Below are 23679 nucleotides of genomic sequence, written 5' to 3'. Positions count from 1 at the left end.
CAGTGGGGAGCCCCGTAAAGGTGGCAGAGCCTTTTCCCACAACAAAATGTTAACACTCACAGTGGTTTTCAACCCCAAGGACCTTTGCCTAGGAATCATATCAGCTTCCTTGCCACCTCCATAGCCTATCAACAAATCAACTAGGTTTTCCTTTCACAGACCGTTACTTTTCCCACTTCTTTATTTGGCACAAGGGAAAAACAGTCACAGAGGCTTCCCAAGCTGAGCTGGAGTCATGGCTGCACCACAGCTACGAGTGAAATGCCACTTGTTTTCACTTGCTACCCAACATATGACAGCCTGTTACACAAAATCAGCAGCAAAACTCCCCCTACTTTTGCAGAAAAATAAACCAACCCAAAACTTACATAACTCTGCAACTAATCTTTGTTAATCTTGAGCAAGGCATTTAAATCCGGGGAATAAGCCTATTCTTCTCACCCCCTGCCCCCCCTCCCCCCGCAGCCTATCTGTACAGTGAAAAGGGAAACAAAAAGAAGCAAAGTTCACGGCCTTATGATTTTTCCTTTTGACAAGAGTAAAGTGGCATCGTGTCCCGAGTCTGCTCTGAAGTAAAACCTCCTGCCCTGCCCTATCCCATGCACAGCAACCGAGGACCTTAAGAGAAAAGCTGCTTTCGGACCAATTATCTCTTAGCTAAAGCATGGAAATCTCTACTCTCGCCACATACCATTGCCTTGCTTTCGTCTGGTACTTTTTTGTAGCCTATTCCATCGTATACATCAGAACAGAAGAGCGGCCATCTGAAGTGTTCCTTTACGGTGGGCAGTGGAAATATTTGACAGTCCTCAATCTGGTAAGCAAATCGTGTTGTACAGTGATACCAATATGTCTATTTGTTTGTCTGCCATCTGCGCCTCAAGACATATGCAGCTGGTATATTTGCTGCTGTTAAACTGCTTCCTTTAACAGTTTATACACCAAAGGAAACTAAGGAGGGATCTGTGCTTGTGTTGTGAAATGTATTCACAGGTTTCCTGCAGAAAGAATATTGGCTGGTGAGCTTCTTGGCTTTCAGTAGGTACTTTGAAGCTAGCTGCCTCCCTGTAAAAGAGACAAGCTATCATTGAGGAGACGGACAGAAAAGTATAGGTATGTCCAGCCAGTACACATGCAAGTTTGGTGCCTGTTTTCTAACCTTTAATTCAATGCATTACAATGCTGCTTGGAGTTTTACTTCAAATTTTTGATAGACTTTTATGTCCTGTAAATTACAGAAAAGGTAAAACAAAACAGCACAGTGCTAATTTAGCCATTCAGAGTACATGCTTAGTTTGTCAATCAGTTGAGAACATCAGGGAAAGAAATTCCACCCTGTAGAGAGAGGTGCTTGTCACATTATTACATGAGTTTCAGCCATGCTATCAACTGGTTGCTACATTTCCTGAAAGTACACAGAAAAACATAGACTGTGATGTGTTCTGGTTCCCTTAATATGCTGACATTTCGCAGGATAGAAATCAAAGTGAAAGCATGTGAGATACGCCAGGGGAGAAGGCTGGTTCAGAGCCCAAAGGGTTCATCATCAGCCCAAAGGGTGGTGCAGTGGAAAGACCAGGCTTGTGGAGAGTTTTCCTATAAAGGAACAATTTCAGGGACACTTGCTAATTTGAAGGATGACTGCAGGGACCTCCATAGCCTTTCATCCGTTCTGTGTGACTGTCAGAGCTAAACATCAGTGGGAGGTCTGGTCCAGGGTATGTTTCTACTTTTACTCTTCAGAATGTAACACCTCATGGTGGAGTTCGGTGGAAGCCTAAAGGGTTCCCAGCTTCAAGAGGGGCTTTTGGAGACCCTGCCAACCATTCTGTGACTCTGTGAAACATTTGCAATGAAAGAGATGCTGAATGGCATGTGAACAACAACCTGGGGTTCTGGAAGCCACCATGGTCTTCTCAGTGGCCAAGCCAGCTGTGGAAGGATGAGGACATATATATCGCCACAGTCAGGGTGGCATTTGTATTGTTAATTGCTATGTTGTCTGGTATCAGTATATCTATTTGTTGGGGATAGCTGGCCCCACTTAAATATTAGCCATATTTTCAGGCAAAACAGCATCTCCACTCCCACACTTTGGCACCATCATAATGAGATCTACCATCCAGTATATCACACAGCTCTAAAGCAGGAGATCAAGAGGACAAAGCAAGTAACCCACCTCCCAGTATTTTGGGATGTAGAAATAGTCATTGAAATTAACATCCACCTTCCATTAATGACCAGCAGTGGATGATCAGGGAAAGGCTGCACAAGACATGAGCATGTACATGCATAAAATGAACTTTCCATGGCTCTATCATCCCACTAGCATGCTGACTAACCCAGACAGAATATAAATCCAGCCCAAGGTAGCTAATACACACTCAAAGCCTTCCCTTCATCTATCTAAAGGAAAAACATACCTTTTCATACTTCTGGTACTTTTCCTATCCTGTGTGCCACGAGGCACGTGTGCCTTCGGTGAAAGAGCAGTTCATTTTGTTGATGTAAACCTGCTTCCTGACAACTGAACTGGGTGCTTCATTACTTCCATATTGTAATTTCATCATCCATCCCTGTTAATGTTTTCTTTTCCACTCATTAGAGACCTCTACCAGATTTTCCTCTCATTAGTCTTTTCTGTAAACTGGAAGTCCAAGGTTTTTTCATCTCTCTTCACAAAGGGTTACTTTTTTCATTAAAGCATCCTTGCCACCCTTTGCAGCAGTTTTTCTAGTTTCAGGAGGGAGTAACTAGGGCAGGCTGCTGTCATTGAGTTATGAGTTATGAGATGGATTTATACAGTGGCTAAAGGTGTTTCCTTGTTTGTTGTTTATCTGTTCTTGACAGTTCTTAAATCTCTATTTGTCTTTTTTGATCACTGGTAGGCAAGAAGACAGTAAATTGAGACAGCTATCCACAGTGAGTCCAACACTTCTTTCCTGGATGGTGATAGCTAATTTAGAACCCACATTTGAGAAATATATAACTATAGCTGCTTTTTCTTTCTGAAAATCATTACTTTGCATTCATCAACACTGATTTTTGCCTAGTATTTGATCTCTCAGGCACTCAGTATCCTGAGATTCTTTGGCAATTTTACAGTCAGGTTTCGCTTTGACCAAAAAAAAAAAAGTTCACAAGGGTTTACCACCTCAGTATTTGCTCCCTTTGCCAGCTCATTTCCAGATCTGCCAAATAGCTTACTTCTTATTAAATCTCCATGAGTGAGGGCCCTTGCTCCAGTTCCCCAGTCTCACATCTTTTAACCACTCATTGTTCTGATCCCAATGCTAAAATGGAGTTGTCAGCCAACAGAGAGACGGTTTGGGTTGATGTTGCCTATCTCTCATGCAGAAAACGTGGCAACGGGATAGGGTGTGTAAAATTACTCCTTCATGGCTAGTAATCCTTCTTCTACAGAGAAGTGGTTTTTTTTCAAGAAAGGATTACCAAAAAAGGGAAGAGGATTGGGGAAACAGATGCCCTCAGCCCACCTTCTCCCACTGAACTGGATAGCATTTTTTGGTAAAATGGTGGCAAAAGATTCTTGATCCGCTATACAAGACAGGAAGAGGATGAGAAGACAATATGTCCCAGAATGCCGTGGTGCTCTCTGTGGGGCTCTGCAGGACCTAAAAGAGTTGTCCCATGATTTGGCATTAAGGCCCTCCCTCTTGCTGCTGAGGGACATCAAAGAACAAGAGGTGGCTGTCAACCACACAAATCCATCAGGTGCACATTCAATGCATTAAATTTCTGCCAGTTTGGAAGCAGTCCCAGGAAACACCTTGGAATGTTGGGAGGTATAGTCATGGGGAAGAAGAGCAAGCAAAAGCTTCACATTGGGCTGTTCTGGTTTGGTGGATCTGCTGTGCTGGACAGGGCTGGGTAGTGCCTTGGAGGCTTCCCCAAAGCCAGGTATACAGAGCCTTTGTCCAGCTCTTCTGCCTGTGTCCTGCAAGACTGTGATTGCCTGGCTTCTGGCACTGGCTGTCTGAATCACTTGGAAATTTTCCCTCCAAAATTTCTCTTATCTCCTTGGAATTGCATTTAAAAACTTCCCTCTGTGGAAAGCTGCTGTGGCCAGCTCACTCTGATCTGAAATGGAAATACTGGGAAAAGTGGCATTTTCTGGGGACGGAAATGCCACTTGTCTCCTAGCTCTGCTGGAGGGATGCTGGAAAATATGACCCTCTTCTAGCACCTCATTCAATTCCTTCCTAATCATGTGGTTCTCCCAAGAGAGCTACAGCTCTGACATTATTTCAGATTCATCTTCTTAATGATCATAGCAATCAAGATTCAGAAAGGAAATGTTTTTGTAGGGGGGGGAAGATAAGTGGGTTTTGTATCAAAGGAGTTCATTGACTGATTATTGAACAAGCAGAAATGACAGATAAAAACAGTTTTGTATTCATTTGTCTGTGACACAAAACAGTACAAGCTGAATCATTCATTGCCTGAAATATCCAAGCTCATAAAAATCTGCTCACTGCTGTAAATCTATTAGTAAATCACTGCATAATGAGCACACTGCACCTTTAAAAACTATTAATTGCATTCCTGCCCCAGTTTATTCCTTGCGCTTTTGTCTTTCATAATGGAAATACTTTTCAATTCCCCTGAAATCTGTTTTGCATTTATTTAAAAATAGGCCCAGTATTTACCATAGATATTTTCCAGGACACTATCATATGAATGGATGCGCATCCACACTAAATGTTGACTGTTAACTGTAATAACTTGCTCAGAATATTGGATTTATCCGTCCCTTAAGGGCAGAGCTTGGAGCCGATTTATTTGTACTAGTTGAAGATTTTCAATATACACATATGGCAAGATCTTATACACAAAAGTAAATCATGTCAGGTTAGTTAAACAGAAACACCCTTTTGATCACTGCAGCAGATAAAAATTGAGGTTTGTCTTTGTCACGATGAGTCTCAGTTTGGAAAATTGATCTGGCCAAATTAAATGTTTGTACAGCACCTAGCACCATGGAACTCTGCAGGGTATAGAGGGGAAAGCAGCCTCTCTCCAGCAGGGATAATCATATCCATATTCTCCTCTTTGGGTTAATCGTTAGCTTTCTGAATGCTTCCAGTCTTCCTTCTGTTCGTGTGGGAATACTTTAGGGAATCCTCTCTATTTACAGCCAGATTTATATTCCATGAGCAACTGAAATGGATTTGTGAGCGCCAGTACTTCTGCTTGAGAAATTCACAGGACAGGACATCTGGAATAATTTGATGTTTTCATGCCTTTTTTTTTTTTTTTTTTAAAGTCAACATTTTCCCTTTAGTGAAGGGCTGCAATATTTGGACGCACCTTTCTTATAGGAATAACCTGTGTGGGTTTGGAGCTCTGACTCGAATCTACCAGGGGTGCACAGTGCCAGACCGAGCATTACTAGGGATGATTCTAGATAAGTTCAGTTTTCTGGCTTGAAAATTACTTGTACAATCTTCTATTGCTTCTGGAAATACACGGTGATCACTGAAATGTCTGAAACCCCTTTGAAACTACGGTGATGAACAAGGGCAGAGCTACAGCAGCACACATCCAAGCTTCTGAGGCTGAGTTCAAACTTCTTCAGGAGTTGTTCTTCATGTTCAGCCAGAGAAATGGGTCAGGTTACATGTTCAGATAAGCATTTTCCATACAGAAGATAACATTGTCCTCCCCTGTGTATGAAGAAATATTTACCAGGCTGAGAATGTGGCTGTTTTGGGACTGTTTCTTTTCAGAAATGTGTTTTAGTTAATTTTGAAGCAGGGAAAGACACAGCCTATCCCTGTCCCATGATTAATGTAAGGCTGACCATGAACAAGATAATAATAGCCTCATCCTCTGGGAACCAGGCCTCTCCCTAATTGCTTTATTGGCAATTAGTCACCATGTGTCACCAGACTGTCACCACCCTCATGTTAATTTTTTATGCTTTTTACAGAAAGTTGCTGTTGACTGTACAGGGCGTAACAAGAGCTTCTGTTTATTACCAGGCTTTTCTTAGCTCTTCAAGGACTTGGTATTGGTGCCCTGGTGAGGCCAAGGACTGGGCCTTGAACATGTGTTTGTGTCTGAGTATGCTGCATCCCAGCATGGACTTTTCTGAACCAGACCCATGACTTAGAGGGCTGAATCCCTACTGACTGAGATAGTGCCTGCAGTTACAGAGGCTAATGGTAATAATGGGGAGAGAAAAACAACACATTTAAAAGAGCTGGTTTGGGTGCCTCAGAATTGAACAGAACCATATGTGGGTTCTGATGAAGCTGCTTGGGCTTTTTCTTTTATATAAAATTGTGGCTATTCAACCAATGCCTTGATAGGGAACATGGGGCTTTGCAGCTGAACCAGGTGATGCGTGACCTCTGATACCTTGTCCTCGGTGACCCTGGGCCAGTTACCCAGCCTGTATCAGCTCCTCTCTACCTCTATTGCTGCGGGTCTGCACAGGGAGGGGGGACACTCCATCAGTGGCACCTGGATATAGTCTACTGTGGTGACTCTCTGAACTGCGGAAAGAATAGGGAAGGAAGAATGTATCTTTGCTGAGAAGACACAAAATGGATAGGGATTGTTGTAGATAACTGCAAACTATGGTCATTTAGCTGCCCAGGAAGACTCAGCCTCTCCAGACTAAACCTCGCGAAGTACTTGTTTGACAACATCCATGGTGAAACCATAGTCCCCTCCTCCCCTCAGATACTTTGATAAAAAAGGAATTTCTCATGGAAAAGCATTGCACTAATCCTTTCCCCTCCCAAGCACCACCCTTCTCAGCTTCTTCAGAAACTGATGAAGTATCCAGCCACAATTTCAGACACTTTGCTTTAAATAAATATCTGATTCACAGTAGAGATCATGGCAAAAGAGATCTCATCCTGAAAGCTGTAACCATCTTTCCATTTAAGTATCACTAGCTGGTCTCATGTTTGCAGTAGACTGCATTTCCCATATTGCATCACTCTTGGAGAATCTAGCCTTAAAAAGAAGGGGCCACCCTGTGAGTTAACCAAACTGAACTGACTCGGTGGGGAATGCAAGGCAGTGGGAGAAGTATTTTTCTGCAAAGCTCTGCCTTTGTGCATCTGACAAACTGGGTTCGTCTCGATCTGCTGTGTAGTGTTAGGAGAGAAAAATGAAGCAATCAGAAAAGCAATATTGGCTTAAACCACAATGTTCTGACAATTTCACACATAATTTGTGGAGTTCTGTTTTGTGTGCGCTTGCCTAATTCTTTACCAAATCCTCCTAGCACCCTCCCCAAACAATCCCTCCTTCATTGCTTGTAAATGATGTAGAGAAAGAAATAAAAAAAACCCTGAACCCAAAACACAACCTCTCATCCCTAAAATTCATTAGTTATAAATAGTTCTATGTAAACTTAACTAAAACTTCAGTGGTCTGGATCTCTGCTTCTAAGCACTTGAAATCCTTTATTGAATTTGAGTTCAGCAAAAGAGGTTCTGTTTTGGATAACTTCTGCACCTAATTCTCATATTAGAGCATTTTGAACTACTTGACAGTGATATCAACTGCACTGTGAGTCCCTGGAAAGAACCTGTGTTGGCTAAATGGTGGGAAAATCCATCTAGCAATTGCTTTACAGAAAACATTTCCTGGCGTATTTTATTCTCTCCTGCTCAGATACATCCAACATCAACAATTAACATAGGAAGTGTGAGGGAGCTGGCTTTCGACATCTGAATCACTTCACCCATCTGAATCACATCACACATCTCTGTTTAGTCTATTAACTCAGATATTGTTAAAGTTATCTCCTGAACAACTTTCTTTAATCAGTTTCAGCTAGTAAAAAAAGATTTAGCCAACAGCTATTTCCCTCACGCAGGCTTGCAACTCACGAACAAAACAACTCCCTGAAGAGCAAGGACAGATTTCATTGAGGTATGTGCTAATGAAAGCTGTATGAGTTTTCCTCATTAGGTGTAATTACTTTAGATTTTGCAGGCCGTCTTCTATGGGGTGTCCTTCCTGGCTGATGTGTTGAGACTAATTAAGAAACTGCGATGTGCTAAGTGCGTAATTTCCAGCAGAGACCTTCTTTTCAGTGTCCTGGCTTTCCCAGTGTCCACAGTAAGTAACCTTTGTCTCTGTACGAGAAAATAACATTTGCATAAATGCTTAAGGGTATATAGCATACCATGCATGTGTATAAAAGAGATAAGAACTAAGGGCTCTCTTTTACCCTTGAATTTGCAGTAGATTTGGACCGTTTAGAAGAAGAAACAATGCTGAGCCTGTCATGGTTGAAAGCAAAGCCTCTGGCACAAATGTTAGGGTTACTGTCCTTGAGTGGACACAGATTGACCCCAAAGGGTGAATGAGGTGTAACCTCTCTGTTAATCTCATGGTTCAAATAGCTGTGGCTTTATTAACTTAGGGCTTTTCTCTAAAGGGCAGAACAGGTCGGGAGGACATGAGAGGGTACCTAAGACACAACAAAACCTCACATCTCCTTCTCTAAAGCCAGTGTGGCTTTAAATAAGCACTGGAGAGAAACAGATTCATGGAAAAATAATTATAGTCACAGCTTATGTCAGATTCATCATGTATCACCTACTCCCTCACAGACAATGCTGTTTATCAAAACATCGTGGGTTGGACAGGAACTGATGGGTTACTTATACATGTAGGTGCACTCTTTGAGAGTGATGCCTGCAGCCACCGCTGAATCTCAAAGGGTTGAGAAGCACTGCTTAAACATGGTCCACAAGCTAGCTGGTTCAGTAAAAATGTCCTGACAGGGATGGAGTCAGAGAGACTGGATAATCTGTCTTCCCTGCACAGCAGTATTCACAATGCTGCTGTCATATCCCCCCAGGCATCCCCACCATGCTAACCGGACAGAGGCTCGGTCTCCTTCTTCCAGCATCTCACACCCCTGATTTCCAACCCTAACAACAAAGTGTGCTCAAATACAAAGCCAGGCCAAACAAAATGCAAATCAGCTTCCAGGTATCAGTAACTGATACCAGGGATCATTTCCTCCAGTTAAGTTCTCCCACTGTAAATCCTGCTCTGTTGGGAAAAAAAGGGGGGCCAAAGTACAGCTTTCACCTGCAGTTTCTGAATTAGGTTTATGAATTGTGAAGATAAGGGTAAGACTATGTGAACTGTCTTACTAAGATCTGTTTTTACTTTGTCACTGAGCAAAACACAGGCTTGACAGACAGTCCCTTGAGGAGAACTCCTGGACCATCAAAAGATCCCATCCGCAAAGGGAAAGGGAAAGGGAAAAAAGAAGAAGCATCTAATCTTGGATTCCACAGAAAATGTCAGTGTTGGCACTTTATAAAGGAGGTTTTTTCTCCCAGTATCAACACAGAACACTGCATCTCAGAGTAAATGTGAGATAACATGAGTTCATCTGGCAGTGTCATCATTTTTCATGTAGAAAATGTTTTGCCTTCTCAGAAATGAAAGCACTAACTAAATCCTATCCTAATTATGTTTGTCTTTCTTTTCTAAATTTCTTTTATTTTGTGTTTTTGTTCCAGTTTGTGTGTATATCCTTTTGGACACTGTATTCCTACAATCGAGAGCTGGTTTACCCCAGAAGCCTTGATAGAGTGATCCCATTCTGGTTAAACCACGCTATGGTGAGTAAGAAACACCTCGGCCTCTTGCAGAGAAGAGGGAGACTTTGCAACGTGTGTCCCATCAATGCATTGTGTCACTTTCCAGAAGAGTTTCACAGCTTCTTCTTTCTCACCTCCTCCTTCCTGCTTGTCTGAATCTGATGTTGAGCTGTACACAGCAAGCAGATGCATGTGCTTGAAGCTGCCTCAAGAAGCCTTTTATCACACAAGGATGTCAGTGAATTGGTGCTTGTCAAACCTCTGAAGTCAATGAAATGATGTGTAGTCAGAAGGAAAAAAATCTCGCTTATTGTAGCTCAAGAAAGAAATTGTCTCTGCTAACAGAAGTCTCTAAAATACAAAACGGCTGGGAGTATAACAAAGCAGCTCTTAATTTTTTAAAAAAGGTGAACTAAACAAAGAAAATCTGACAGGTCTATAGCTAATAAGCTAATGTGTGCACAGCTTTGAATAGCTGGATTGCAATGATTGTTTACAGATTTTCTGTAAATACTTTCCAGATTTCTCCTTCATTTGCTCTGGCCGTTTTTATGATGTGTTGAATAATCACATATTTCTCATCAGTCAAGTGTAAGGAGGCTGACAGTAACATAGAAACTGTGGGTGGATTGCAAGGTCAGGGAGGCCTCATGGGGCTAATGGGAAGGGGGAGAGAAGGGAGAGGTTCAGCGCTAGGCTGAATCAGAGGAGCCAAAAACTATGAAATAATCGCATAGAAGACTCATTTCTCTCCAGACTTAATTTCTTAAGAATAGCGCTTTGCAACCCACTGCAGCAGTTCATGATGGGTGTTGGAGGTAAATGTGGGAGGTTTTGGGGTGTCTGGTTGAAGACAGTTGCTGGAGGTTTGAGCAGCCACTTGATTTGGACAGGCATATTCAGAGATGTGTGACTGGAATCCAAACACACATAGGCATGTCCGCATTGCTGATACCCAAGTGATAAACCACAGCCATCACACACTTTTAACCTCATCACCAGCTCTCTGTCCACCAATTCATCTCAACCAGGGCCTTTTTGTGGCTGTCCAAACCTCTGTGAAAGGGTGCAAGAGGACACCACTCTCTCTCAAAATCATCATCCACAAAAATGACAAATTCTTCATGTCCTCAGCATCATGCTGGTTTCAGGGCCAGGATGCAATATGGGCAACTGGTTTAAAATCTTCACAGTGGTGGAGGTGCTGGGGAAGGGGAGGGTACATAGTGGAGCTGAGAGGATATAGGCTTTGCTGCTTGTTTTAATCCCAGCACACAGCTGAGAATTTGCCCTTTCCATTTCCACATTTGTTTATGACATGGTAAGGTTGAGAGGCGCTAGGACATACCATTTTATTTCATATGCAAGAACTCTTTGCAGGAATCTCTCAAACATATTAGTTATAACTCCTGTCTTACCCTACCTATATCTACATTTCATAACAGAGTCACTCTGACAACAACAAAAAGCTTTTCCATATAAAAAATGTCAAAAACAGGTGATAAAAAAAGGAAAAACAATTCTTCCTGAAAATTATTTTGACTAGATAGAAACTTCGCATAAAGCAAACCTCTATCACAACCTAGTATTTTATTTCTAAAGCTCTTAATACACTGCAGACATCTTGCGCTTGACAGTTCCTGGGTGGGAAATTTTCCTTCCAGTCAATATCAAGTGTAAAACATGTGCCGCCAGCATAGACTGATCCCTGCTATTGACAATCCTTGTGTTTTGGCACACCTTCCAACAGGTGCCTTCAGGCTTGACTGAGGCATTTCTTTCTTCCAACACTATCACTGGAAACACTAGGGAGCTGCAGGGAGATACCAACACTTCAAGGGACAATCTCCAAATTCTGATTGCCAAGCGGACACTTTTTCTTTGGGTTCATTTTCTTGCACATTGCTATACATTATGGCTCTGAGATTCCAGACATTTCATGGGAGATTGAGGCAGCATGTAGCTGACTTTGGTGAAAAAAGACACTGGTCTATCAGTAGCAAATGTCAGTGCCATATAATTTGCAGTGGGAGTACTTTTTTTTTTAAATCGTGGTCTATTTTAATATTGTAAATAGAGAAAGCATATGTTGTTATGTAACTGTAGAACAAGCACGCAAAATCACTTCAGGATACTGAGCTGCTTGTGGTGATGCTGCAGCACCTTCCTTGCAAAAATGAACTGGCCATTTTTTTCCCTCACATGGACTGCTCTTACAGTGGGAAAGTGTTGTTGCCCACCAGGTAGCCCAGAGTTGTGGAGAGAGCACTACAGTTTAGGCATGTTTTTGCGGTCTGAGCAGAAATATCCTCGGTTTTGCGGAAAGGATGGCTAATGTAGAAAGGAATTTTGCTACTATTTGAAGGGGCCAAATATTCCAGACTATCTGGGTTTCTCTCTGCTTTTTTCCTGAGTTTAATCCAAAGGCTGAGCCTCAGTTTCCACTTCTGTTTACCTGTGATAATTATGTTTTACCATCTCTATACAAAACTTTGAGCTTCATGGATGAAAAAACCCCCACCCTACTTATGTCTCAAGCACAATTATTTTATTTGAACAAGATTTTTGAAGTGGAAGATGGCTGAGACAAAAGATATGCTGGCCAATTTGTCAAGTGAATTTGTTTATTTCTTTCCCAGTCATCTCTTTCCAAGCAACATCTGGATACCCTCCAGAAGGCAACTAACTGCTGGAGACAGTTGTATTAAACCATATGCACATGTTTTTCAACTTCATGGCAGTATTGGGGAATGTTACATTTTGAAGGGTCTGACAGAATTGAACACTAAACAAAGAGGGGCGATGGTGGTTCGGAAGAGATAACTCAAAAACATTTTAATCTATAACAAAAGATACACATCAGCCTTGACCACATGTGTTCACAAAAAATGGTAGCAGTAGAATTGTCTTTTTGTAAAAAAAGGTTTATATTTTCAGTCTGTAGGGTAGTTCTTGTAAAAAACCAAAATTTTCTCTATTTCCAGGCTGCAGCTAAGTTTAGTTCAGCCAGTTCTCTTTTTCTAATTTACTCTTTAGCCGTGTTACCCTCTCACCTTTACAAAAATCAGCATTTTAGTGTCCTAGGTACTTTACTGGTTGTTGTGAATAATGCATGTTCAGAGGACTTTGTAAGCTAAAAAGCTGAGAATAGAAAAGGAGGGATGGTAAATGGAGACACAGAAGAAACACGTCTTACCTGGCAGATTTTCAGCAAAGATGACAACAGAGTCCACATGGCCTGAGCCTCTGAATCTCCTTTGCACCTTGCCCTGATGTACCTAAGCAGTATCTGAATGTATAAAAGAAAATGCAAGGGAGTGAGAGAACAAGCTGTGTGCATACAAGTAATTTTCCTTCACTGAAGCAAGCCACTGATGCCCTGACAGTAAGAATACCAGCAAGACTCACAATGTTCCCTCTCATCTTAGAGCTTCTTGGTATATACAAGCTGCTTGTGTTCTGCCTACATAGCTAAACCTTACCTTCCCCAGTGTGTACACAACTACATCAACAGAAATGGTATTTTGGATCAGTGTGATCTACTTCCATCTGGAAAATAATAAGTTCTATGAATATAAATTACTACAGCTATCTTAGGAAGCTGCCGCATCACTAACCAAAAAAGGGGGTGCAAAATCAGTTTGTAGAGCAAAACCCACTTGTTCAGGCCACTCTAACTGGACCATTACTCCAGGTGTGTACACAAGAACAACCTCAGGTTCATCTTTGACAATCTTAAATGATTCTCTTTGCAAGTTTAATTTAATGCTTAATAATTCTTGCACATTTATACCAGAGAGAAACATTTCCATTTGTTTGCATTTCACAGTATCTCAATTTTAAGCTGTCTGGCAACGATGGACACTCATAAGCTTTCAGCTACATTCAGCTTTTGGCAAAGAAGAATGTATGTGTGAGGGATATGGCACACAAAATTAATCACCCCACACATTTAAGAGCAAAGATGCTTAGCTTTTCCCAGCACTACATAGATTTTTTTGAAGTTTCCATTTTTTGTTGACATAAGCCCATTTCCTCAGGGAGAAAGTATGTGTTTCACAGACAAATGTTATGGCAGGGAATCCTCACGGGCTGCTGCTACCCCAGTGTGCACAGGTGCAGCCTCCGTAACCCTCCCCGCAAAGGAACAGCTGGAGACAAATATTCCACAGCAAAGGATGTGTCACTTCAGTCTCATGTCAGCCTCCAGCTGCAATGCAACATCAGTTTCTTAGACTACATATCTAATGTCAGGGTGAAATGCAATTAAAATTCTGGCATTGACATTGAGACAAAACATTTGCTAGCAAGCAATAGGATATTCAGCCAGGGCCTTATTACCAAAAATGCATGCATGCAAGAAAGAAACTTTATCTCTGAAACTCTTTTACCTTTGATCATACAATTGGTCTGATGTTTCATCCATTTTTCACAACAATGCTCCAGAACTACCTATGTGTCTAAGAAAAAAAAAAAAAAATGTTGGTTTACAGATGAGCATGAATGGACCTGGAAAGGGCAGAAAGAGAGAGTAGCTGAAGGTTCAGAGAGGAGTGCTGCCAGAATTAAACTGAGCAATAGCTTCCTAACTAATTTGCTACCACACCTGCTCAGTAACAGGACTCCTTGTACATCCCACTCTATCCATAAAATAAATCTGTGTTTCCCTGGAAATGCACTGATGGCTGAGAATATAAAAGACGTAAAATATGTAGTAACTCTAAGAGAGAATTATTTCTTTAACTAAACATGGCAATGTACTAGTTAAAGAAATAAAATGAACAATAATGCTTAAGCCATTTCCACCCTGAAAATTAAAGAGAGGTTAAGAGAGTAAGAAAAACGTGTAAGGATATACTGGAAAAGAAAATTTTGAAGGAGGCATTTGAATGAAGGCAAAATAATAGCAAAATAAATCAAAAGTGGGGATTTGTTCGAAAATTAGGCCAAAAAAGGAAAGAGCATACAGAGATTCAGAAAATTATGAGTATAAAACTAAACAGAGGTCATCGTGACAGGAAGCCATTTAGTTTTATTATGCTCAGATAACACAGGCTGTGTTTATGAAAGAATCTGACTGAAGGAAATTTCCATAGACAAGGGGATGTTTCCCAACAAAGAGCTGAATATCTGAGTAAACACCTCAAGGGTCAACCAATGAACACTGGCTTACAAGCCTCATAAGGCAGCACCAAAGTGGGGTTTTGCTTTTTCTTTGCAGTAACATACTGATGGAGAAGATAGAAGCATGAGTGTTGGCCACGAGTGGTTGTCAGCACACAATCTCTGTGGGGAATTTTTCTGAAAGGAGAAACACAGGCAGTTTTTCAAAAGCACTTGATGGTCTCCAACTGTGCCCAGTGGAGTTTAGGTTGGCCAGCGGTAACTGTTTGTGAAAAAAATCCCTCCCTAAAGTCTCACATGTTAATGGAAAGCAGACATGGAGGGTATGTAAATGCAGACAAATTAGAAACAAACAGCTATGGTCAACCGAGGCATCATTTCCTTCACTCAGGAGTCAAACAAGGTCAAACCGAGTCAACTGCAACACACGCGTTAGGCGTACGAGTGATCTCAGCAGCTCTGGGGAGATTATTCATGGGCTTAAAACTCAGCCTAGGCTGGAGCCTGCAGCTGAACACAAACTCTACCCAACCCTGTCTTCTCAACCCCAGGAAACTTGCTTGTGCTTGTATTCTCAATGGCGAAACGAGGATATAACATTAAATAAATGCACAAATTACTCAAAACATGGGAAGTAAAGATTCCATATGGACTTACCAAACAGTGGAAAAAATATTCAGAGAAGACTATTTATCTCAGTTTAAACTGATGAACCTGAAACGTATCCTGGGAAACAAAAAGTAAAGAAGGAAAAGAATGTTCTTCTCTGCAGGATATGAGTTAACATGCCAATGTTTCGGATAAAGTTCAACATATGTTTAAGAAACTTTCTTCCCCCTGTATTCATATGCCAGAGTTTATGAGCTACAAAAATAAATTTGCAATTTTTTAACTAGTTCAGATTCACCTGAGTTTGTAAGGAAAGAAGCAAAGAAAGCAAACACAAGTTAGAAATCATAATAAGTGCCAAAAAGAAACACAAGGGATTTTAAAATTGAATGTTTGGAAGCAGAATTCAGATTAAAAGTGTGATTAGCTAACCAAAGGCCTCTGACAATTTGGAAAGTCCCATAACTTTTATCTTTTCATTATAGAAATATATAAAAAACCCCAGCTTTTAAAATACTTTGCTCTTGCAAAATTTGTAAGCTGAAAGCTTCCCTCAACAAACAGAGGTTGTTAGACAAGTAAATACATTAATATTTCAAAGAACATAAAAATAAGTACTAACAGGATTCCTGCCAAGAGTCAAAAAAAGCTCTCTGATTCACTTTGGTTCATTGATAGCCTGATCAGTACACAGAGCTATTGTTTTAGCTTGTTTTCCTTACTTTGGAGTGAAATAGGTTTTTTTCTCCCTCTGTGATAATTACTTTTGACAGTTTCACTGTTTATATGTGAAACCGAGAAACTGTTAATTGAAATAAAAAATGAGTCACTGTTTCCAGCAATTTTTGCCAATATTTTGATCTATGTCAATCTGAGCTTAATTATTAAGTTTTCTTTAAAGGAGGAGGCAAAACTGTATGTTTTAATTTGGCCCCATACAAATACTGCACTCCTCAGATATATGTCAGTTTAAGGATATGAAGCTCAGCTAAATAGGGTTGAAAATATATTTAATGACTATGCACTAGAGACCTATGGTTAAAAATAACTTGAATGAGAAAATACTTTTTTAAAATTTTTTTTATTGAGAAGGATATGAGAAGCCTTTAAAGCCTTTCAGTAGATATGATTAACCATGATATATGGTCTATCACTAACGATGTTGCCAAAGTCAACGTCCCTCTGCTGTGAGAGGAAAATCGTGTGGAAATCCAGCTGTGTGTCGTAGGCAAAGGGCAAGCTTTGCACCCTGTAGCCATCCTCCTGTTCCTCTGGTGTCTGCTGTATAAATACGCATCTGCTGTCATAAACATGCTCAGATATTCGACAGAAATTCCTCTGTGATTTTACTGTTAATGGACAAATTTGGCTTGGCAGAAATACGTGAAACCACCAGTGGACTCTGGGACAGCAGAAATGCAAGAGAAGATTTTTCCACATGGTTACTGGCCTGGGGTGTATGTGTACATGAGAAGGAGTTGTGGACAAAAGGAAAAACCTTTATATTCACAAAGGAAACATGATAAATGAACTCAGGAATCACTTGTACTGATACAAGACCTATGTGATCAACTAAGCAGGTTGTAGAGCTGAAGAATATCTTTGTGAAAGAAAACAGAAGGAAATCTCAATGCCAGTGAGTGAGAAACCGGAATATCAAATAAGTCTTTTCTATCTCTTTTCTCTGAAAAAAATGATAACGAAGGTGAAAGGGTTATTTTGATAGTAGGACAGCCAGGTATGAATAGCAGCTCCCAGGGGTGTTGGGAGGGCTGAAGGAGGACATGCAGCTTCCAGGGAGTTGTCACTTGGCAGCAGCAGACAAAAATGGATGTCTGTCTCAAACAAATAGGTAAAGACTGTTTTCATGCATGCTATATATAGCTCAATGTGCATTTAAAGAATTTAATGTGTATTTGTGACAACTTATACTATAAATATACAGCAAGAAAACTTTGACACCATACTGTCATATCAGATACTCAGCAAAGTCTCTGACAGACACATACATTGAAAGTGTTACAATCATTTCCTTAGGACAAGAGGAAACTTCATACCATACATCCAGCAGGTTGTGCCTTTAGGGAAAAATACAAAAGAAATCCTTAGTTTCACGTTTTTTCTGTTTAAAAGTCTATCTTCCTCTGTTGCCCTCCTCCCATACCTCCCCCTATCTACCCATGAAAATATTTCCTTAATTAATAGGAATTTAACCAACTAGTCAGCTACAGTTGCTTTAGTTTTCACCTTTGCATCTCATTGACTGTTTTTGCTGTGTTGTTCCTCAACATTGTTTAAGCCATCTCTCCTAGGTATTGCAACTTGAAGTCGTTTGTTTGCATAGGGAATATTACCAAACTTTCAGTGTGGAAATTTCACCAAAACAAATTATTTTCTGAAATTGGTACAAATCAGTCAACAAGTCGAGGCATTAGCATCCCAAGAGTTCCTACACTGTCCATTCAACATCTGAGAGCAGGCCTTCTGCTGCACTCCCAACATCCCCACCTCCTCTTGGAAGCAGCTGCTCACCACAAAACAGTCAGTGCCATCAAATTGTCTGCACACTGCTGAAAATCCTCCATGCTCAGACAGTTATCATAAAAGTCTTTGAAACTGAATCTACTTAATACAATACAAACTCTTTGACCAAAAAAAAAAAAAAAAAGAGAAGAAAAACATGCTTCTCCAGCAAGCTAACTCCTTTCTAACTCTTAAATAAGCTTTTTTGAAGTTCCTTCATCATCTTCAATCACAGCTAACTGAAGTCCTCTGTATGTTTACCACCCCATTTTTCAGTTTAAAAAGAGAAGCACAACACACTGCAATTGCACTGGAGTAAGTAATAAATGACAATATACAAAATACAATAGTGACTTGAAGAGAACAAAAAGGCAATCCAACAATTGCTTAATGAGTTCAAGGAGCAGACTTTTTACATCCTCAAGTGCACATTACAATAGAGTTCAATAACTTTTGTACTCTAATGGAAATTAACAAAAAAATTATTGCATTAAAAATGCAAAAGGAGAGCTCATCTATTATAAAGTAACGCAGATCATGGTACAGGCAAACCTCATTACAGTACCTTTTACATCATACTAACAAGAAAATTTTTGCGCTCATTACTGTAGGGGTACTTCTTCACTATGAAAAAAACCAAGTATGCACATTTGTATACAATTATACTCAGTATTGTTAAATAATTCTTTGCTTATAGGCAGGTGCTTGAGCTTTGTGATCAGCAATAACTGAAGGCGAGGCACTGCAATCGGTCAGTGACAGACTCTCTTTTTTCCTCAGCACACAGCTGTATTGCCATTTGCTCTCCTGGAAATCCTTGCCTTGCCACACCGTTACCCAGCAAAGAGGAAGGGATTGATTCTATTGGGATTTGTCGCTTTTCTGTATATCAGTTGGTAAGAATTATGTATTTTAAAACATTTTCTTCAAGTGATCTACTTTGTAAAACAAGGCCAATTGCTGTACTTAGATCTAAGTTCTCGCCCAGGTACATGGAAGACAACAGTCTGTTCTGTGGAGAAATCATTTAAACTTCAGCTGAGACCCACGGAAACTATTTCCAGATGTAGGTAGACGAGGTTTCTTCAAACACAGTACAGGTACTGATACCTTACACAGTATCTTCTGCTCTTCTAAGGCCTCTTATAGAAAAGCAACTAAATTGCCATAAACTCCAAGGTACTCTGAGTTATTTATGCTGGACTGGAGTTTTTATTTCTACCAGTACCATCAAATTTACCTCCACTTGCTCTTTTGCTCACTGCAAAAACACCAAATCTCAAAAGGTCTAGGGGTCATGGAAGCAGGAGAGGAGTAAAATTCAGTTCAGTATTTGGCAGGGAAACACACGGCTGGGTTTAGAAACTTGAGACAGAAAATGATACTCAGAGCCAGGTGCAAACCAATGGGTAGCAAGGAGGTGTCTGCCCCACTAGCACCTCCCACTCCACCTGTGGACACCGCCTACATTTCCAACAATGTACCACAGTTGATCCCCAACACATTAGAGAACGATCTTGAGAGAATAAACTATATCTAATCAGCACACTCACTCCAGCCCATAGCCATCTGTGTACCTCCTGTGTGTGCGTCATGCACCCCTGGAGCTGGGTTTGCATCTGTTGCATCCTGGCTGCAGCACCGGGGTCTGGAGGCACTACCACTCCATATAACCATGGACAGCTGCCAACACTTCAAAATATTCTGAGGATGCCTCATGTTGAGACTCTGCTCAGGAAGGGGTCTGTATAATTTCAGGGTATGCTGTGATATCACGTTCCAGAGCTGAGGAAACATCCAGGCCTTAGGGTGGAGGATACAGAAGAGGATAACAACAAGAGGATACAGGTCTGCAGGGAAGTGACTTGTCTTCATGCAAAGGTTTCTGAGAAGTCACTGGGACTGTGAGGGAACCCATCATTCCCATTCCTACCCACCAGTTTGCACTATCAGCTAGAGACTACCTTCAGCCCACCAAATGAAAATTTGGAATAGAAAATGAACTGCACAGATGAAAGTCACACGTGTGACTTGAAACACATCAGTCTGTGTAAGAGAGACTGTGGAAGCAGGGGACTTCACTGTTACATTACATAAGGAACTTAAGAGCCATTTATCCTAATCCAACCCAGAGCCTAATAGGATTACGACCACGGCTTCCTGAATTCCTTTTCTATGTTCTCATTTACCCAGTTGCTTAACACGAGCTTTGTTTTGCTTGTCTTCTGACATTTGAGTTTTACTGTCTTTGAGACCAGACTGCTCTTCCAGCAACTAGTACAGCCATGTGTGCCATGTCTTCCCCTAAATTTCCTATCGGCTGAGCAATTTCACCCTTCAGGAGACACAATTCGTATCAGGATCTGAATCCACACCAAAGGATGAGGATTAACACAAGCATCAACACAATTGAGCCCTCCCAGTATCTTCTGTGAGTTGGTGCTGCATGGTGCTGCCAGGGTCCTGAGTGGAAGGTGGTACCTTAGAATGCTTGGCCCCTTTGTCCCAGGGCCCTGATGACTGGATAGAAATATTAGGATTTCAATACTGCTCCCAAGTCAGCAAGGAACCTCCTATTTGCTTTCTTCTGGCCTCCTCTTCTCGATTCCCTGCAACCACAGACAACAGCTTTCAACTAACATAAAGAATTTCAGGCCTGTGCACTGAAGTCTTAACATAGGTACATATTTTACTGTTGGTGCTGCAACCTGGTGATTTAATAGTCCCATTGAGGCACTGTATGTATCAAAAGCAACAGAGTCCTTCCTAAAAGCCTCTCCTTGAACTGCCACTGCCATTGCTGCAGTGTCAATGGGCTGAGAGCTGGTCCCTGCAAGGTAACAGAGAAACTAAGCACCAGCGATGGCTTGCACCAGGCACCTGCCTCTGAGCGGGGTTTCACTGTAGCTTTGAATACCCTGCATAGTCATTTATTTGGGTTTGAGAACACAAGGTGGAGTGCTTCATATGAGACACACCAGCTGGCCAAATTGCATCAAGATAATCTAGCTCCTCGTTATATAAAATAAAGGCAGTTTTCATTCTCCGTTTTACTGTTTGAGACACAATACGGAAAGAGTAGTCCTGTGCAGTGAAGAACACATGCTGACATTTGCACAGGCTCCAGTTAGCACCTGGTCTTCAGTATTTCTGCTCAGCCTCTCAGTGGCCTTTTCTGCAGGTTTTTATTTTTTAATTACTTCTGTGTTTCACAGCCCTGTTTGTTTGATGAAAGAACCTTAAATCATGAAAATAAGTCTCTATATTTAAACATTTCTGTGCTCAGTCCAGACAGCTCCACTACCAATCCCCTCCATTTCTCCACTCTATCCCTTTGATGAGGATTAGTAAATCTCAATTTACAGGCAGGGTAAAAATCCACCTTTTTTATGCCCCACTCTTTCCTTCTCTAACTAAAGAAAGGAAGAATCAACTTTTCAAACTTTTTTTTTGTCCTTCGAACTCTCCCATTGCTCAGTGTCAGGACACAGCTGCAAGACAGTAGGGCAGCCTGTTTGTCACTTCTCTTTGAGGAATGATGCTCAGCATAAGGTAGCAGGCTGGTTGCCATCAGAAAGAGTGGGATTGCATTCCCATGTTAGCACTGATGGTGGAAAGTATGGCGTTGACCTTATATGTGGGGTTTTTTTAATCAAGAATTAAACCTTTTAGCATCTTTTGGACCCAAAGCTTTGTTTTAGGGAAGTGCTGTCCATCGTTAGAATGGCACAATCTTACAACAATCACTGGAGACCAACCCTATTTCTTATATTCTTTACATATTCAACACAAATATATATAATTTTGGTCACAAAAATTGTATTTTTTCCTATATTTATATATAAAGACCACTTTTATATTCTTAAGTTCAGGTGTTTTCTACAAACCACTTTTATGAGCCATAAACAATGAGAATAGTACCAGTGAACTGACAGGCACTACAACATGTTTTCTGAAAGAAGAAAAAAGCAGAAAGAGAGGGCCTAAGAGGAAGAAAATAAACCCTATAAAGCAGGCATATTAATCTTTTTCCTTTTCCTTCTTTTCCAAACTATGCTTTACAAAGAGTTCTGGAAAAAAGGAGTGAAGCAGCTGCATCTGTTTCCTACCAACCCATCCTCTTCTCTTCCTCTTCTTAGACCAAAAGAAAAGATGCTTGAGAATTGTCCTTGCCCTCTTGCCTCCTGAAAACTTCTTTCCACTCCTCAAAACAGTGGTCAACAGCAGCAGGATTGAGGCAGGGAGAAGCAGCACTGTCTCCACAAGCCCTCGAGATCTGGATAGGGGCTGAAAAGCTGTTGTAAATAGAGAGCAAACACATGTGAGAGCTTATTTGAATAAGCTTCACTTAGCATATACAAGGACACATTCCTGTTCAGGAACATTTTGCTGTTTTAGTGTTATTTTACTGCTGTTAATAGCCAATGTCACCAGGGTGACAGCAGAACATTTTGTGCATTTCAACCTGCACTGAAACCCATTTAATTTAGCAGCAGCTTAAGTGTGCTTCACAGCAAATAGCCCAAGTGCTGAGGAGATGTATAGACAGCTGATCTAATTTTCTCTGTATCAAGACCATTTTGATAACTTGGCCTTTCAGGAGTTAGAAATAGTTAAGTGGTTCTTCTAACTGAATGGTCCTAACCAAAGGTGATTTCTCTCCTTCCTTGCCTAGGGTCCTGTGGATTTATTCTGTAACAGGAGAGTGGGTATATCCTCTCTTTGCTTTGTTCAGCCCACCTGGACTAGCAGCCTTTTTTGCCGGTAGCCTTGCTGTCATCGTCTCTTTCTACAATTTTGGAGAGTTCCTCAACCGTATGATATGGGGTCAGTCCAAGTTTTGTTTATTACTTCTATCCATATGAAAACAAATCAAAAATTAATTGCTGTGATTGCTTAGGCAGGCAGGGAGAGGAAGGGGGCACTAGTAGACTGAGGGGGGTGATGGCATTTTGGGTATCTGATAGCGATTGCCAAGTCCTGCCCACTTACTAACAAAGGGAGAACAAACTGAAGCAAGGATCCCAACCCTACCAGAAAAAAGGCCAGGCCAGCTTTCTCAAATGTGGCTAAAGAAGCGTCTCTAACAAACATAATCACTGGTTTTGAATTCCTACTCAAAGAAGGGTCCAGAGAAGCCTTGTCTCCCTGGCTAAAACTCTTACACCTGCATCACGTGGTGTTTGTCAGACTAGGGAACAGCACTGTTTACTGACAATTTATAGAAATGCATTACTGTATCCAAGCAAAAGCATCGTGGCAGCAGCTCCATGAATAAAACAGCACTTCAGAAAGTTTTACAAACTCTTGAGAATTTCTCCCTTCTGCTTTGGTAGTGTTATAACTGGTAGTGATTTAAGGAAAATGAAAGACAGCTTTCTTGGACAAATGGGCAGTTGGGAAAAAATAGTTTAGGAGGACACATTCAACAGTTGGAGGAAAGAAAGAACTGAGGAAGCACCTTTGGGTGTTTGGCATTGGATATTATCATTATTGTTGTTGTTACTGTTGTTTTTGTCATCATTATCCCTTCTGGTTTCCTCTTTCCTTTTTAATTCAAGATTAAGTTTTTGAGGATGAAAGTGTTTCTGTCAGAAAAATGTGTGTATTTTATTTAGGACAAATGTGTGAACATTTGCAATTTCTTAAACTGGCTTTCTGATGAAAGAAAAAACACTGCAAAAACACCTCTGAAAAAAAATAAGACAACCTCCCTCTGTTCTCAGGGAACATTTGATGCCTGATCCATTTTGCAAAGTCTCACATGCCTGTCAAGCCGAAGTAGAGTGTCTGTAGCTAGTCTCTCACCATC

General features: G+C 40.9%; 1 protein-coding gene across 1 annotated transcript in view; it reads left to right on the top strand.

The window, feature by feature from the left end:
- Window positions 1-654: 654 nt before the first annotated feature.
- LOC114000601 (androgen dependent TFPI regulating protein) overlaps window positions 655-23679 on the top strand; it is a 28459-nt gene continuing 5434 nt past the window's right edge. Inside the window, exons 1-5 of the mRNA XM_027745039.2 lie at window positions 655-817; window positions 7972-8106; window positions 9531-9632; window positions 18648-18763; window positions 22543-22694. Of these exons, the coding sequence (XP_027600840.1) occupies window positions 665-817; window positions 7972-8106; window positions 9531-9632; window positions 18648-18763; window positions 22543-22694 (658 nt within the window). The 5' untranslated portion in view covers window positions 655-664. The remainder of the gene's footprint in view (window positions 818-7971; window positions 8107-9530; window positions 9633-18647; window positions 18764-22542; window positions 22695-23679) is intronic.

The sequence above is a fragment of the Pipra filicauda genome, unplaced genomic scaffold (assembly GCF_003945595.2).
Source record: "Pipra filicauda isolate LSUMZ 115617 unplaced genomic scaffold, ASM394559v2 scaffold101_size5749837_pilon, whole genome shotgun sequence".
Classification (NCBI taxonomy): Eukaryota; Metazoa; Chordata; class Aves; order Passeriformes; family Pipridae; genus Pipra; species Pipra filicauda.
Note: the sequence above shows the minus strand (reverse complement) of the source record. Positions and strands in the feature narration are given on the sequence as shown.